The 18,031-nt window shown below is 37.5% G+C and overlaps 1 protein-coding gene across 1 annotated transcript; it reads left to right on the forward strand.

Moving 5' to 3' along the window:
• The first annotated feature begins 694 nt into the window (after positions 1-694).
• On the forward strand, positions 695-17,649 carry fzd3a (frizzled class receptor 3a). Its single transcript, XM_079639807.1, has 8 exons — positions 695-739; positions 1,405-1,694; positions 2,754-3,168; positions 9,515-9,711; positions 9,783-10,800; positions 12,800-12,948; positions 14,059-14,307; positions 15,878-17,649. The coding sequence occupies exons 3-8, from the start codon at positions 2,974-2,976 to the stop codon at positions 16,116-16,118; spliced, it is 2,049 nt and encodes a 682-aa protein (XP_079495933.1). The 5' UTR covers positions 695-739; positions 1,405-1,694; positions 2,754-2,973; the 3' UTR covers positions 16,119-17,649.
• The last annotated feature ends 382 nt before the right edge of the window (positions 17,650-18,031 follow it).

Raw genomic sequence — 18,031 nt, forward strand, 5'->3', positions numbered from 1 at the left:
CAAAACCGAAATAGTATTCGAAGTAGCCTAAAGGATTTGACTGAAATTTTTATAAAAAATATAAATTTAAACTGTACTAGCTAATTATCATGAAACCACCTTGTACTTTGGTGTTGTACCTTTTCCTGTTATGGTGAAATATATATTATACTTTTGACCACATTTTATATTCATAATGTAAGTTTACTTATCAGGGTTGGCTGATGGGGAGAATATTTTTTTTTCCCGAATAGCAGAAAATGTTACAAATAAAACGTACATATTTTATAGCCTAAATAGTATACGACTTGATTGTATGAAAGCTTAATCAACACAATATGTGTTTATGAGTTGATTTTAATCAACTGCACTTACTGAAATATACATGAATTAATTTTAGTATTGTTTAATGTAAATGCAAATAAAATGTAGATTGGAAATTAATTTATGCTTTATTAGCAGAATCGTGACTGCAACAAACTATTTGAAACGCATGAACGTACAATAAACATCATTAATACAAAAACGTAGATAAAACAACCCGTTTAGAACGTAAATATATCACGCAGCAAACACGCGATGACCTAATCACACAATGACGTAAAAGAATCAATGACACGTTCTGAACCAATTCTTCTAAATTAACTGCTCGAAAGAACCGAATCGTGAAAATGAGTCGAACTTCCCACTACCAAACACACGCCCATCATTCCGGGCATCCACAAATCAGCAGCGCCAACTTCATTTCATTATAGAGCTGGTAAGTCCCGCCCCCTCCGTAAAACCCCGCTGGACCTCAAAGTTGAAAAAGCGTCAATGCAAGTGAATGGGAGAAAATAATTATTTTCTGGTCCCGTTTGAATTGTGCCATGAATGTGAACATATGTTGTCTGTGAATTTTTTATATAATCTTTCGTGTGAAGAATGCTACAATTTAGCGGGTAGAAGTTTGATATGGGTAGACTTTGTGTGAGAGCACTTTGTGGACTACAACTCTTCGCTGCTTTCGACGCGTTTGAAACGTCAACACCACTAGCACACGGCTCTAGCTCACGGATCCCGCTAGACATGGCTGTGTCTTTGGTGCACTTCACCGCCTTCTTTCAGGGAGAGGACAAAACCGTTGAGGTTGGCGAAAATCACGGGTAAGTCAACTTTATGGGGTGACGTCACATAGGCGACATGTAGTCTTTCTCGTTATGTCTTTTCCACAACTGCTAGCCGACGAATCATACCATATACTGTCAAACTTGTAACATGAAAGATTATATAAAAAATTCACAGACAACATATGTTCACATTCATGGCACAATTCAAACGGGACCAGAAAATAATTATTTTCTCCCATTCACTTGCATTGACGCTTTTTCAACTTTGAGGTCCAGCGGGGTTTTACGGAGGGGGCGGGACTTACCAGCTCTATAGTGCGGAGACGCTCCTCGCTCCCAACAGCCTCAGGCCAATGCAACGATGATATCCGTGGTTAAACCCAAGTCATTCTCGTTTTGCCTACTGATAGTGTTTTTTTCACTCTCAATCCAGTGATGTAAGTTCTAATATGCTTTTATATTGAGTGAGAGCAATATTCGTCGCGCGTCATCGACAAATGCGCGCGCCCGTACAAATCCGCAAAAAACCTGCAGAAAGACACACAGGGCTCGTATTGTTAGAGACGCGGAGTGGGGTCCCTCACGTGAATGGTTTCAACTCGAGAGGTAAGAAGGACTTTTTATCATAATCTAAATTAATTGGGCGCAGGAACAAGTTTTAGTAAAAATAAGAATAATACACCTTGAGAGTACACCATGCACCTATTTTGAATGGAGTTTCATTATAGCGAAGCTGCTACACGACTCCCAATGGATTTAATGAAGAAATGGGCTATGTTGTGCGCCTTTATTTTAATTTTTGATGAAAAAGCGACAGCAATAATTTAAAAAATGTTTTGTTCTTTAAAGAAAAAAAACATAAAATCATTTTAGCACAGGTTACTTGTGATAGTAAAATCCTAGTTCCTGGTAGCCTATATAGAAAGGTTTTTTGTGTGTGTTTGCAATGAGCGTTAAATGCGTTGGATTAAATTGGAATTAAATTAGTATACTGGAGGTGTCAGGCACAAACCAGCATCAAGAACATCATTAAAATAATTCAGCATTGTGTGTGTGTGTGTGTGTGTGTGTGTGTGCGTGCGTGCGTGTGAACCGTTTAGACGCAGTGTCTATTCCTGCGTGCATCGCTTTTTGTGCTCTATGTTGACAATTTTCTTTTGAAATCAACTAAATCCCCTTCTTTTATAACTACAAAATTAATATGTCCTAAAACTAGTTTAACAGTTTTAAAGTTATTACAGTTAATTGTATAACATTACAATAATATTCTTATTTTTATATAAACATTTATTTTTATTAATTGTCATTAATGGCTGCATTTAGAGTTGAAATAAATCATGGAGAATAGGCTAATTCAGTTCTGAACAGGTTAATACTGTGTTCTGTGTTCTATCCTGTTGTTCCTAAGGTTATAACGTTCTAATTTCATTTACACTGAACACATAGTTACATTGAAGTTTCCCCTAGGTAAAGCATCTTTTATTTGCTGCCACTACAATATGGCAGTGCTTTTGATCATGCATTGTTCACTTTGAAACCATTTCCCACGCCTTGAGAGATCTCCAGAAGATGTTTCATGTTTGACTAAAGTGTCACCGCATTCATGAATAATTCATGTTAGCCTGTTCATTTCAAATGTGACATTTGGTGCTCTTTCTCACACAGATGAAAATGTACCTCCGATAAATGCATGGCAACCTCAGTCATACCCACGCCGGATTATGGACATGCACTGAAAAATATGGATCTGTCACAGCAAAATGGAGAAGCATATCCGTGCGATTTCAGTCTTGTGTCGACCAACAGATGATTAACGACGGAATGACGGAGCTCAGATTTTCTTGATATTTCGTCCTTTGCCAGTCCCAGCGCAGACGGACATGCCATGGATCTCCTTTGGGTTCTATACTTCATGCTGACTGTATGTACGGCCATCAATTTGGAAGCTCCTGGCAGCTATAGCATGTTTACCTGTGAGCCTATCACATTAAGGATGTGCCAGGGCCTTTCCTACAATACCACCTTCATGCCCAACCTTCTGAATCACTATGACCAGCAGACCGCTGCTCTCGCCATGGAGGTAAACCACATGACACAGGCTGACTGTTTATACAATGTCATTAAATTGCACTACATTAAACTACACTCTCAGAAAACCCATAAAGGGTGTATATTAGTACCTAAATGGTACATAGCTGTACCTTTTGAAAGGGTACCGCCCCAGTGACAGCTTTTGTACCTTTTTTTCTAGTGTTGGACTAGTTTGAATCATCATGCTCTAATAACTGCGTGACCTCAACAGCAGTCGTATAGATGCGGGTTGTGCTTATATGGATGCGTTCATATATCAATCTTTCCTGAATAGTGAGGAAAATAGTGAGAGCAGAGAAATAATTAAAAACTTTTTTGACTTTTGAGTCATGAAAACATGCAGGGAAACCCTTTGCCACGAATCTCTTTAATATGCTGTTTGTCTTTATTTTCCCTTGCACGAAACAACGAATGCTAGCTGTGAATGTTTTAGTGCTTTGCTTCAAAATGTATGTTCCAACAGCGTCAAAGATTTGTCGTTTTCGATTTGACCCAGTTCTTTCTTGTGCCCTGCAGATAATTCAGATCACATTACAGAAACGTTTAAAGGGAAATGAATCTTTAATCTGTCCTACGGGGCTGCTTGCTGTGTCTTTTTTTCTGAAGTATCGTGCAGTTTTAAACAATTTTCCTAGTCCTCTTTTGCATGTGGCCGTGGCAAAATAAGCATCTTATAAGTATTTATATAACAAGGTTGCTTTACGACGGCTTGCTAGTGTAAGCCACAGTGGTTGATGTTATGGGCAGTTAATGGTGCTTGGACGTGTTGTTTATTTTGATTGCTCTATAATCTTTGTATCTGCAGCCATAACGCCTGGATTGATTCAAGCCGATGGTTAATCCTCTTTACCGGGCCGCAGTATTCGGCTGAGCCAAACTGAGAACAGCTGCATTAGCTTGTTACAGTGGCCAGAGTATCTGTCGGACACACACAGCGCTGTGAATGTTATCTCAAACCTGCTGTCCTCAGTCAAGGTTTTAAAACAAGGTTTTAACTTATTCACTCCGGTCCTGCCTCAGTATAACAGAGGGATGGGAGTCATGGGACAGAAAATTAAAAAGAAGGAAGAAAGATAAGGAAAAATTAATGGATGGAGTTGAGCCGAGGCAACCCATCTGCTCATCCTCGTGTACATTTGTGTGGAAATGTGGAGTTACATAACCTTTTGCACTGTAGCCAGCGCGAACACACACAGAAAGCGATGATACTTTTTAAACCCACTGTTGCACAAAGGATTATATTCAAAAGCATTTGAATGATAATCACAATTCACATTTAACACTGTGCATAATATATTTTCCAAGCGCTATGTACAAAAAAAAAAAAAAAACTTAAAACATACATTTTAAGACTTTTCGTATTGTTATTTAATGATTCTTTAAGAAAATATTTGATTAGTTTGGATTGCAAGAATGAAAGGATTTTGTTCTTTGAATTACCACATAAAATAACTTAATAGGTCAGAGCGTTTTTGGCATGACTTTGAGGATGTATAATTAACAGAAAAAGTAAACCCGTTGTAAGATTGACACGTGATTTTGAACGAAGAGAATGTAAGGGATAGTTCACCCAAAAAGGAGAATTCTGTCATCATTTCCTCAACCTGAAGTTATTCCAAACCTATATGAGCTGATTGATATATGAAAGCTGAGCTCTTTCATAGAGCTGAGCTATATGAAAGTTATTCCAAATCTAACCTAAGCTGCTGAACACAAAAAAATATATATTTAGAAAATTGTTGGTAACCAAACCGTTGATGTAACCTATTGAAAAAAATGCAATGAAACTATAATGGGACTCATCAACTGTTTGGTTACCGGCATCCTTCAAAAGATCTTCTTTTGTGTTCAGCAGAAGAAAGAAATTCATACAGCTGTGGAAAAACTTGAGGGTGAGTAAATGATGGGATTTTTGGGTGAACTTTTAAGTTTAAAGTCTGCTGAATAACCAGGATTTGGTTGAGGAGTAGCTTTTACTATTTTTTACAAACAACTGACTTCAATGACTAGAAGGTGATGATAATAGCTAATGAACTCATCTTGAGTTAAAGGAAACCAGACTTTCAGAAATCTTTCATTTCATCAGCTGCCAACCATTTCTTTCTTTTCTGGCTTCATAAGGAGCAGATTGATCGCCCTTGCTTTCCGATTCAAAACCACTGAGGACAGTGGCAACATCTTGCTCTGAACTCTGGGTAACCTCATTTGTGAAGTGGGACAGTTGCCTACAGGGATGCTTTCTGGGATTGTTGTTGTTGTGTGCAGTAATAACAGGAAGGTTCAGGGAGGATTTGAACTGACCATGCAAAGAGAATGCTGGGTAAAACGAATAATATCCAGCATTTCAGGTGCAGCAGTGATTGATGTGGTTTGACATCTAGTTAATATGAACTTCCTCCCCCATTTGGCAGACATGCAAAGATACCTTGACCTTGTCCTCGTGTTGTTTTTACCATGTTGTGATCATTAAGGGCTTCCTGCGGTTGTAATGCAATCTGGCAACCCAAATTATATCAGCTATACATTGCTTGGAAAGTCTTTATTTTTTATATATATTTATGAGGTGCTATGACTTTGAAGTTATCTGAACATCACACATTTTCTTCAGAGATGTCATATCTAAGATTGGTGACAGAAGCAAAAACATGCGTTCAATATGTACAATTATATTGTTTTGCATATAGTAAAAGGTTCAACATGATTGTTCATTCTATTAACGATGAACATATATGTTAGCCTGCATCCTTTATGCACAATCATTAATGAATAAGCATTAGGACAATCTTTATTGGAATGGCAGGGTTGACCATTATTCCCCATCCATATCTCCGTCTTTGTCCTCTTCCCTCTTTTCTCTGTCTGTTTCTCTCCACTCCCTCCTCTCTTCTCTTCATCCCTCCCCCCACGCAAGGTACTGCGGTTGCTGGGGAAACGGATCCCAATTGTATTGCAACAAAAGAGCAGGCTTTCTCTCTCAGGAGGTGGTCGTCACTCGCACTCTGACCTCTCTCCATTACACCCCTCCCTTAAACCGGCCGTTTATGCATCGCTGGTTACCATGGTAGTGCTGTTGAATTCACCGCCTTAAACAGTGACCGGTAGAAAAGGGAAAACCAGTCAGAAGGGAATATGAGAATTGATATACAATTAAAATAATAATTGGTAATGTGGTATTAAGAATATATCTTGAAATATCACTATGAGGACGAGACCTAATCTTCCTCCTCAATGAGCAAGTGGACGTTCACAGAGAAAGGCACATGCACTCTGGATTTATGGGTAGAGGGAGGAACAAGTGTATGTGAATGGACACATTTAAATGGTCAGGTGACTTCTAGATTTCTTCCGTTTGCCGCCTTGTTCTTCCGTTTTCTTTTTTCAACTAAGATCTAAGAATAAGTCAGTGAAAGACACACTATCAACCAGTATATCTGATTATTTATTTATTTATTGTCATTGTAAGCGCTTTGGGTGTACAGTAGTACATATGAAAAGCGCTATATTAATGCATCATTCATTCATTGTCATCACCACTTAATCTTTTACTTTTTTCAAATGTTTTTTTATAATATTATTGCAGTACTGGTACTTTAACTCATGCTTAGAATTTAAAATGATTGATTTTATTGTTAGTGTGTTTCCTTTTATTTATTTTTATATGTTTTAATATTGTTACACAAGTGTGTCTTGGAGTGCTAAAGGAATTTAGGGCTCAAAAAGTCCCTTTCAAAAATAGAGAAAGCTATTTGAATTGAATTGAGGAGGGTATAAATGAAATGCATTTGAATTGAGGGTATAATAAATGAGTTTTTCATTAGAGGCAAACCGTAAAAACACACAGCAGCCCCAAACATGCGGCAGCTGCATTGAAAGTCAACTTGCTAATCTGTGTTTCCGACAATAGCGATGCTCCAAATATGTAAAAACGCACAGATCCAGCCATTTTACAAAAGACCTGACCATATTGCTTCTGGGGATTATGGTTTCAAGTCTCTGATTATATGGCATGCCTCCACATCTCTCACAGCTTATATGCAGCATGTCAGCTGTATGAACCATCATGTATAATGCTTTGAATCACATGTTCTCTGCCCAAACAAGAAGCAACGATCATTGTGCCTGTGTACACTACACGCCTGCCATCTCTGTATGTTTTGAATATCCCTAAATAACTTTCCGCAAGGCCCTTAAGAAACACAAAGGCACTGGAATAGACATGAATGTGTAGAAAGTGTATGTTTGCCCTTAGGACAACAGTGGACAAGATGCACACATTTGAGTTCATCAGATCATACCACTGCATGTAATGTGGAGTGACAGCAATGATGAGATAATGTGTTTCACCAGATCAGCAAATAATAACACTTGCTTTATTTTTATCTTGCCTAAAAGCTCGAGTATGTCCACTCAATTGAGCTCAGAATGGTGTAAGACATGTCATAAAACCTTTTGTACCCGATTACAGCCGCAGATGCCAGTAATGGTAAATCAAGGAGCGTGAAGTTCACATTTTCTTAGTAATAAAAGTCCATCACTTTAAGGTTTTATGTCATTTTATATAGCTTTACTTTTTTACTTTTATATAGCTACCACAAAATATTCAAATTATCCTTACACAGAAAAAATGCTTGGAAGCTACAAGCATTTTTTTTTAACGCGGGCTCTTTCTCGTGTCATGTTGGTGGCACATCTCAATGGTATATGCTGCGTTAAATATGGATTAGGTGCGTGGAAATGATTGCTGGATTTAGATGCTTTGTGTCAAAATGGGCAAGCATAATATCCATCCTAATCCCTTTTTACAGACATTTTGGGTGGTAGCCTAGTGTGCTGGCTGTGACTGAATGCTTTCATTATTGATATGTATTATACATTCAGTACATCATAAATGTTTTGGACTGTTGCAATAACTTAAAGGATGGATTTTTTTTTTTTTAAAGATTATATCATTGGATTTTACCCTGAAAGCTTGGGGGATTTTCTCCATATTACGTGAAAAGTCAGTGGTTTATAAAGATAATGAAAGTCATCATGGCATGGGACTTTTAACAAATAGCATTTTTAATAGCCAAAAATATTTAAATAATAATTATGTAAATCATTTTATTTAAAAAAATTTTACAGCCAAACCATACTTGTATTTTAAAATTATTATTTTTTTATATTAAAAGTATGTAATGTATTATAGCATTTTAATAGCCAACCTTAAATACCTAAATTTAGTAAGTATTTAATAGTACAAGTATTTAATAGTAATTAATTGTTGTTTGTTGTTTTGTTTGTTTATTTATTTTAAGTGGGTAAATGATTAGCATTTTTAACAACTAAACTCTAGAAGTTATATTTCTGTATATTATAATTATTTATTATTATAGGATTTTTAATAGCCAACCCCTAATAGCAATATTATTATTATTATTATTATTATAGTAATTAATTGGGTGTATTTGTTGTTATTTAATTTGTTTATTTATATGCATCTTTTTGTATTACATTATTTATTTCTTCTTACCATTAGTGATAGCAGAAAAAGCTTTAAAAAACTAAATGTATAGCACTGTAAATGTTAAGCCTGTTCATGTTGGCTGTGAATGATTGTAAGTTCTGGTCCTTTTTTTTCAACACAAGGGGTGTCAGAACCCCCACCCTACCATCACAAAAGCCCTTACTCTGCAGGGGTGGAGGCATATTGTCTCCCTGTCTGGTCCTGGGTGGAGTCTTTCTGCTTCTCCCCTGTGGGATTTGCATATTTATGTCCGGCCCCGAAGCTGGTACTACTCCCAGAATGCCTCATGGTGTAAGTGGGCCTCAGCAATAAACAGCATGTCTCCCCGCCCCAACAAAGGCCTCCTCACAGAGATGAGGGAAGTACGTTACTGTGCTAGAACTACAGATCAAATTTTATTCTCATTTAACATAAGGGTGACTAAGTGACTGTTATAAAATTCGGTGTGGGTCATAGACGTGGCCTGGTGGATATTGTGCCTCTGTTTAGTGGTTAGGATTCTCCAAATGCTTTGTCAGAGTTACAGTTATAAGGTTTGTTTGTAGCAGTTAGTAGATGGAGGCCAATAAGAGGCCAGCATGTATTTTGATCAGTGTTTATTTTTAGCATTAAAACTGCGGTTAAGACTATGTATGAAGACAAACAGTATTGCAACTCTCAGTGCGTGGCTTTTATTTGGAATTGTATTGGGACGTTTGGTCACCCTATTTAACATATTGGACATGGGTCATGCAGGATAAAAAAAACTATAGTTTTTATCAAGAAACCATGAAACCCAAAATTATTTATTTATAATTATTTTCCATATTTTTCTTGTCTGTCCATACAGCCCTTTCATCCTATGGTGAACTTGGAGTGCTCTACTGAAATACGGCCATTCCTGTGTGCCCTTTACGCACCCGTGTGCACAGAGTACGGCCGTGTGACCCTGCCATGTCGGCACCTGTGCCAGCGAGCCAAGAGCGATTGCTACAAGCTCATGGACATGTTTGGGGTCAGCTGGCCAGATGAGATGGAGTGTAGCAGGTACAGGATCACTTTTATTCAGACATCTTTATGATATGATATCATATTCTGAAATGACTCTTGTCTCTTAGGTTTCCGGAATGTGACGAGTCTTACCCCAGAGCGATAGACCTGCTCCCGCGCAGCGACGGCACGGAGGAATCTCCCTCGCCGGTTCAGCGGGACTATGGCTTCTGGTGCCCGCGAGAGCTGAAGATCGAGCCCGACATGGGCTACTCGTTCATGGGTGTCCGCGACTGCTCACCTCCCTGCCCCAACATGTACTTCCGCAAAGATGAGCTCATTTTCGCACGCTATTTCATCGGCGTCATTTCCATTGTGTGCCTGTCGGCGACGCTCTTCACCTTCCTGACCTTTCTCATTGATGTCGGGCGCTTCCGTTACCCCGAACGGCCCATCATCTTCTACGCGGTCTGCTACATGATGGTGTCCCTGGTCTTCTTTCTGGGCTTCCTGCTGGAGGATCGCGTGTCGTGCAACTCAGCGAGCCCGGGGCGTTTCCGCGCCTCCACCGTCACCCAGGGCTCCCACAACAAGGCCTGCACGCTGCTCTTCATGACACTCTACTTCTTCACCATGGCAGGGAGCGTTTGGTGGGTCATTCTCACCATCACCTGGTTCCTGGCGGCCGTTCCCAAATGGGGGAGTGAGGCCATCGAGAAGAAGGCTTTGCTGTTCCACGCGGTGGCCTGGGGCGTCCCGGGAGCCCTCACCATCACCCTCATGGCCATGAACAAAATCGAGGGTGACAGCATGAGCGGCGTTTGTTTCGTGGGGCTCTACGACCTCATGGCCTTGCGCTGGTTCCTCTTGGTGCCTCTCGCACTGGATGTGGTCGTAGGTGTGGTGCTGCTGTTAGCCGGTGTCGCGGCGCTAAACAGGGTCCGAATGGAAATCCCCCTAGAGAAGGAGAACCAGGACAAACTGGTGAAGTTCATGATCCGGATCGCCGTGTTTTCTGTCCTGTATCTGGTGCCACTGCTGACTGTCATTGGATGCTATCTGTACGAGCAGAGCCACAGATCCGTGTGGGAGACCACCTGGGTACAGGAGCGCTGCCGAGAGTACCACATCCCCTGCCCCTTTCAGGTAACATCACTTGTTTATGAAATACTTGCATTACCGTTTTCAAGCCGGCGTTTATTTAAACAAAAATACAGTAAAAACATTAATATTGTGAAATATTATTACAATTTAAAATAACGGTTTTCTATTTCAATACATTTTAAAATGTAATTTATTCCTGTGATCATAAAGCTGAATTTTTAGCAGCCATTACTCCAGCCGTCAGTGTCACATGATCCTTCAGAAATCATTCTAATATGCTGATTATGTGCTCCCAAAAAAAAGTATTATTATTATCAATCTTGGAAAAAAAATGTGTGGCAACTGTAAGACTTTTTTTCAGGATTCTTTGATGAATAAAAAGTTAAAAAGAACAGTATTTATTTGAAATATAAGTTTTTTTGTAACAAAGTAAAGGCCTTTATTGTCAATTTTGATCAATTGAATTCGTCCTTGCTGAAAAACGATTAATTTCTTTAAAAACTAAAACTGTACTGACCACAGAGTTTTTAACTGTACTGTATATTCATAGTTAAAAGCAAGTTAAAAGTCTTAAAGGGTTGAATATGCATTCATTTTGTATATCATTATTTTTATGTGAACTTTGTACAGAATTACTAGGAAAAAACAAACATTAACACTCTGCTTCCATTGACCTCAAGTGAATTTGTACTACTGTACTTGTTGTGAATAATTGAAGGCCTCCACACACAGGCTCCTGCCAACTCTGTCCTCACTCTATATTAGAGAAAATGTTTTAGTCTATAAAATATTGAGTGTTGTCACTAAGTGGTCACTTTAACAGTTGTCACTTCCACTCCTTTCTGGCCTTAAATGAAGCTCAGATCAAGAGATAAAATTTCCTTCTGTAAATTTAAATAGAATTTAAATGGAAGTATTTAACATAAAAAGATGACAGTCTTTTCTTATAGTCCCTATGTCTAGAAAAAATGCCTTTTGACACTGTTTTCATCAGACATTTACAGCTGCATATCCCAGTTGACCACACAGCCGCAACTGCACTGAATATATCTCACGTCTAACATGATGCAAAACAACTGAAGCAGAACTAAAAACCAAAAGACTGAAAGTTTCAGCTTCACCTCAATGAAAACTCAGTAATGATGTTTATCCGTGTGCGTGTGCGCGTGCACGTGTGTGTGTGTGTGTGCATGCCTGAGGCAGCGTGCGATTGTGGGACTGTTTTTAATGAGAGAGGAAGAGAAAAGGACAGTCATGTGTCATGTTATATCTGTAACAGAACTGCATGAAGTGCTATGAAGTGTATTGCTATAAATAGCAGATCTCTAGTTGCACTGCAGTAAGTGATGTCATCATACAGTGGCCACACAAAGTATTTGGACACACTAAAAATTTATAAATCTTAGAATTATATTGCATTATATAACAAAAAAACAACCAGATGGGATATTTTAAAGCAAGAAAGCACAAGCCGCTATATAAGCAAACAGCATTTGTTAGGTTTCATTTGATTAAACTATAAAAAATATTGGTCAAAATAAAGACAAAGGTAATGTTACATTTAGTCAAAATAGTGACATGTCTAGATCTAGAATTTTTTTTCACTTGATTTGATATTTTTTATGCAATGAAATATAATTTTACGAATTGACTGTATCATTAGGTGTTTTCCTATGGACATTAAAAGAGATATAACAGAAATGTATATGAATGTAAAGCAGAGCAGAAGAAATGTTCCATCCAGAGCACAAAGAGAGAGAGAGCATGTGTGTATTAGATAAAGAGGAGGACAGACATTTGTGTTGGCTGTAGTTGTGTTTATGCCTTTGGCAATTGTGCAGTGATCTGAGATAAAGCACTTCCTATCCACACAATCGCACACGCACAACCCAGGGCTAAACTGACATCCAGAAATACACTCACACACACACTTCATGAGGTTATGAGCAAACACGGAGATCCGCAAGGGAAGAATGTCCTGATTACAAATCAAGTTTCTCCTCTTCTTATGTTGCATATGTGTGTGAATGAATGTTCACAGGTGGAACAGACGAGCAGGCCAGATATCGCCTTGTTCCTCATCAAGTACCTGATGATGCTGGTGGTGGGCATCCCCTCAGTGTTTTGGGTCGGCAGTAAAAAGACCTGCTTCGAGTGGGCCAGTTTCTTCAACGGGCATCGCAAAAAAGAGTGAGTCTCATGAAATGCTCTAACATTATTGTTTAGGCCTACAGTGTAATGCACATATTTTGTCTTTGGTCATGGGTTTGATTTCCAAGAAACACAAACTGATAATGGCCTAAAAAATCATTTTAAAGATAGAGCTGGAATTTTTTTATGGATTTATTTATTTAGTCTAAATACACTACCGTTCAAATGTTTGGTCAGAAAGATTTTTTTTTCTTTTGGAAGGAACGAATACTTTTCAGCAAGGATGCATTAAATTGATCAAAAGTGACAGTAAAGACATTTCATAATGTTAAACAAAGATTTCTATTTCAAATAAATGCTGTTCTTTTGAACTTTATATTCATCAAAGGATCCTGAACAAAACATGTTACCACAAAAATATTAAGATTGAGAATAATAAGAAATGTTTATTCAGCAGCAAATCATCATATTTGAATGATTTCTGAAGGATCATGTGACACTAAAGACTGTAATGATAGCTATTTTTTAACATTATTTACACATTTACCTTTTCATTACATATTCAAATAGAAAAATCATAATATACAATTACAATATTTTAAACTGTAATAATATTTCACAATATTAATGTTTTTACTGTATTTTTGATCAAATAAATGCAGCCTTGGTATAAGACTTTTGAACGGCAGTACATATTATTATATTATGTAGGAATCATAACATTATATATTTTGCACAGTATGAAAAATGAATTGAAAAAAATGATTTGCTAAAGATAATCGAAATAAGCATGAATAATTATCAAATATCTCTAGTATCATCCAATAACAGAAATGGTAGATATATTGTGCATCTGATATATTATGCACAAATAACAGTAATTCAGTCATATACATTTTGATAAATTTCTTCCATTTGTGTATGCAATACGGATATTTAATGAAGTAGTTCAGTAAGTGTGTACTCCCTCACAGGGGTTAGTGTTAAGGCTTGCTCTCTACACACCCCTGTCCCTTATATCAGGGCATTAACCTCCTCACCCTCCCCTTGTCCCACTCCCCCCTCCCTCCTTCATTTCCCCTCCGCCTTCCCCCTCTCTCTTCCTTCACTCGTCTGTCGCTCGCTCCCCTCTCTGCCGCCCCCCCTCAGCAGAGCGGTGCACGAGAGCAGGCAGGTGCTGCAGGAGCCCGACTTCACCCAGCTCCTCCTCCGGGACGCCAACACTCCGGTGGTGAGGAAGTCTAGAGGCACGTCCACGCAGGGCACCTCCACTCACGCCTCCTCCACACACCTGGCCATGCTGGACGAGCCGCCCAGCGCCAGCACCAGCCGCGCCAGCAGCGTGCGCAGTAAATCCAGCAGCTTCCACGGCAGCCTGCACCGCTCACGAGACGGAAGGTGACGCATTACATTCATAGTCGTGCTGATTTGAGTGTGAAAGGAATCTTAGGGCTTTTTGTCACATTTTGCTCTGGTTTTTGTGAATCTGTTGAATTCCAATTAGTCACTGTTGAATAAAAAGATAATAGATACCGGTAATGCATATAATTTTGTGAATGAAATTTGTTCTAGTTTTTGAAAGAAATCTCTTATGCTCACCAAGGCTGCATTTATTTAATCAAAGATACACTAAAAACAGTAATATTGAGTAGGGCTGCAAAACAATTAATCGTTTGCAGAATAAAAGTTTTTCTTTACATCATATATGTGTGTGTACTGTGTATAATAATTATGTATATATAAATACACAAACATGCATGTATAATTTTAAGAAAAAATCTATTTATATATTAAGTATTTATAATTATATATAATATAAAATATATTTAAATAAAAAAATTAGGGCTGTCAAAAAATGTATCGTGATTAATCACATCCAAAATAAAAGTTTGTGTTTGCATAATATATGCGTGTGTACTGTGTATAATTATTTATATATATAAAAACACACACAATCATGTATATATGTAAGAAAAATTGGTTATATTTATATATAAAATATTTATATATAATATAAATTATATAAATGTATATACAGTAAATAAATGCAAATATTTCTTAAATATATACATGAATGTGTGTGTATTTATACATAATAATTATACACAGTACACACACATATATTATGCAAACACAAACTTTTATTTTGGATGCGATTAATCGCGATTAATCTTTTGACAGCCCTAATAAAAATTTATATAAACATGTAAATATTTTTTAAATATATACATGCATGTGTGTGTATTTATAAATACATAATTATTTTACACAGCACACACACATATATGATGTAAACAAAAACTTTTCTTCTGCAAACAATTAGTTGCGATTAATCGTTATGCAGCCCTAATATTGTGAAATATTATTACAAATTAAAATGACTATCTTCTATTTTAATATATTTTAAAATGTATTTTATTCCTGTGATGGCAAAGCTGAATTTTCGGCATCATTACTCCAGGCTTCAGTGTCACATGATCCTTCAGAAATCATTCTAATATGCCGATTTGCTTTTCCATTACTGGTGCTAATAATAGTTAATATTATTATTAATGTTGAACTATTTTTGACATTGATATTCATAATAAATGTTTCTTGAGCAGCAAATCAGCACATTAGAATGCGTGACTGAAGACTGGAGGTTAAGCTGAAAATTCAGCTTTACCATCACAGGAATAAATACAATTTTGAAATATATTAAAATAGAAAACAGTCATTTTAAATTGTAATAACATTTCACAATTATTACTGTTTTTACTGTATTTTTTATCAAATAAATGCGAGCATAAGAGACATATTGAATCATTCAAAATAGGACCTATACAAATAGATGGAGTGAATTTTCTACTTCTACTAAACCTACTAAATTCAGCAAATGTCCCAGGATGATTGAGCCCCCATTGGGCACAGCTGGATGAAACCTACAGATCTAAGCATCACTGAATCTCATTCTGTTTCCCATATTCAGGTACACAGCTTGCAGTTACCGTGGTGTGGAGGAGCGTGTCCCTCAGGGAAGCACCCTGCGCCTTAATGATCCGCTCCAGCACTGCGTCGTCAACCAATCACGGCACGGAAGCCTGCAGCGCCTGGAGAGCCAATCACGGCACAGCAGCGTGCGGGACCTCAGCATCACTGCGCAGGCCATCCAAAGCAGCCCTGGCAACGGCATTCACCGCGTCGTAGAGCAGGACGCGACCAAGGCCTGAACTTTAACGTGCCGACAAATAGAGACCAAATGAGTAAAGAGAACATGGACTCTTCTGCTGAAAACTCCTCACGATGGATCGCACAAATATGAGAGCATTCAGACTACAAAGTGCAACTATGTGCATTTTCTGGGAATTGAACCCACAAGCTTGCCGTTGTTAGCGCCTTGCGCTGCTAGTTGAGCTACACGGAACGAAATGGACTATTAAATAAGATCAGTTGATCAGGATGCCAAACACTTGAAATTGTGTAAAACTGTGCAAAAATGACATACACTACCGTTACAGTTTGCGGTCAGTACGTTTTTTTTTATTATTCTTAAAGAAATCAAAGCTTTTATTCAGCACAGATGCATTCAATTGATCAAAAGTGACAGTAAAGACATTTATAATGTTACAAAAGATTTATATTTCAAATAAATGCGGTTCTTTTGAACTTTCTATGCGTCAAAAATTTTTTAAAAAGGAAAAGGTTTCTTGAGAACCAAATCAACATATTAGAATGATTTCTGAAGGATCAAGTGACATTAAAAAATTCAGCTTTGCCATCTGAAGAATAAATTACATTTAAAATATAATCTCAATATTTCTATTTACAGTACTTTTGATCAAATAAAAGCAATCTTGGTGAGAATTAGAGACTTCTTTCAAAATCTTCGACCAAACTGAACGGTAGTGTATGTTGTGTTAGCTTTTCTTGAGTATAATCTGTGTGTTACCTCTCGGTTCCTACATAAACAGGGTCAAACGTAAGGGCTTTTGATACATCATCATCCTGTGATGTGTTGAGGCGCTTGCCGGTTTATACTCCCACGATTTGAGCATTCTGATTTGTTTCACTACAGATGCAGTTTTGAATGTTTCTTCCCATTGTTTGTTGCACTTTTGACCTTTTTGTGGAACAGAACTAGTGATCGATACTGAAATCCTGCACATTTGGGTCAAGTTTCAAAGGACAGTTCACCCAAAAATGAAAATTCTGTTGTCATTTTACTCACCCTTTTCACTTTATTTTCCTGCGGAAGACAAAAGGAAAAGTAAAGCAGAACGCCCAAGCTTCTCTTTTCCATACAGTGATAGTAAATAGTGAACAGTGGTTTAAAAAAAAAAAAAGCCCCATAAAAAAACATAAACGACCCAAGTGCATTACATTGCAAGTCGTATTATATTCGTGGGAGGGGAATTTTTGTGTGTGGGGGGTCATTACTTCTCATGTTTCCCAATAGCTGCGGAAACTGACAACATTTTCATTTTTGTGTGAAATATCCCTTTAAGTGTAAAGAGCTGAATTTAAAGAAAATGAGTTAAAAAAAAACATTTTACATCAGTCATTTTAGAATAGATATTGTAGGATTTTTTCGATTTGAAATTGGCATATACTTTACAACCAAGCTCTTCTCTGTTGAGTTTTAGCACTGATAATTAGTCGAGTCATTTTCGTGTCAATTACCGAAAACTGTGAAAAGCTTTTTTTTTATATATATAAACGTGTTTTATGTGCATATGTACAAAATAAAACATCACCAGTCTTAACACATTCTTATCCATGTGTGTCATTTCCCTCCGTTTATTGAATACATCAGCGTCAGGTTAATATAGTAACGTCTCCATATATGCATAGTGGCCAGTTTATCCAGTCTTTGATTGACCTTTCACCTTAAATACATCTGTGCAAAACGATTCCTCATAGCTTGAAGTGATATCCACCTTTTTCAAGTGAGTGAGAAACAATACAACCATTAAACATATGGAATGGACATTTATGACAAGCAAAACTGTACAAATTATTAAAAAGCATATCCTAAGAGAAAAAAAAAAAGAAACCACTGAGATGAGAATGAGCTCATATATAAATGTGCGTGTAAGAGGTTACGGAAATGCAGGTTTCCATCCAAACGTCTGCTTGCTGTTAC

Source organism: Phoxinus phoxinus (assembly GCF_949152265.1).
Source record: "Phoxinus phoxinus genome assembly, chromosome: 16".
Taxonomy (NCBI): Eukaryota; Metazoa; Chordata; class Actinopteri; order Cypriniformes; family Leuciscidae; genus Phoxinus; species Phoxinus phoxinus.

What these genes read in the sequence shown, in the direction of transcription:
- fzd3a (XM_079639807.1), top strand. Translation starts at nt 2,974, where the DNA reads ATGGATCTCCTTTGGGTTCTATACTTCATGCTGACTGTATGTACGGCC. An exon ending in GATGAGATGGAGTGTAGCAG is followed by an intron (nt 9,712 to 9,782) that starts GTACAGGATCAC and finishes CTTGTCTCTTAG; the next exon opens with GTTTCCGGAATGTGACGAGT. An exon ending in AACGGGCATCGCAAAAAAGA is followed by an intron (nt 12,949 to 14,058) that starts GTGAGTCTCATG and finishes GCCCCCCCTCAG; the next exon opens with CAGAGCGGTGCACGAGAGCA.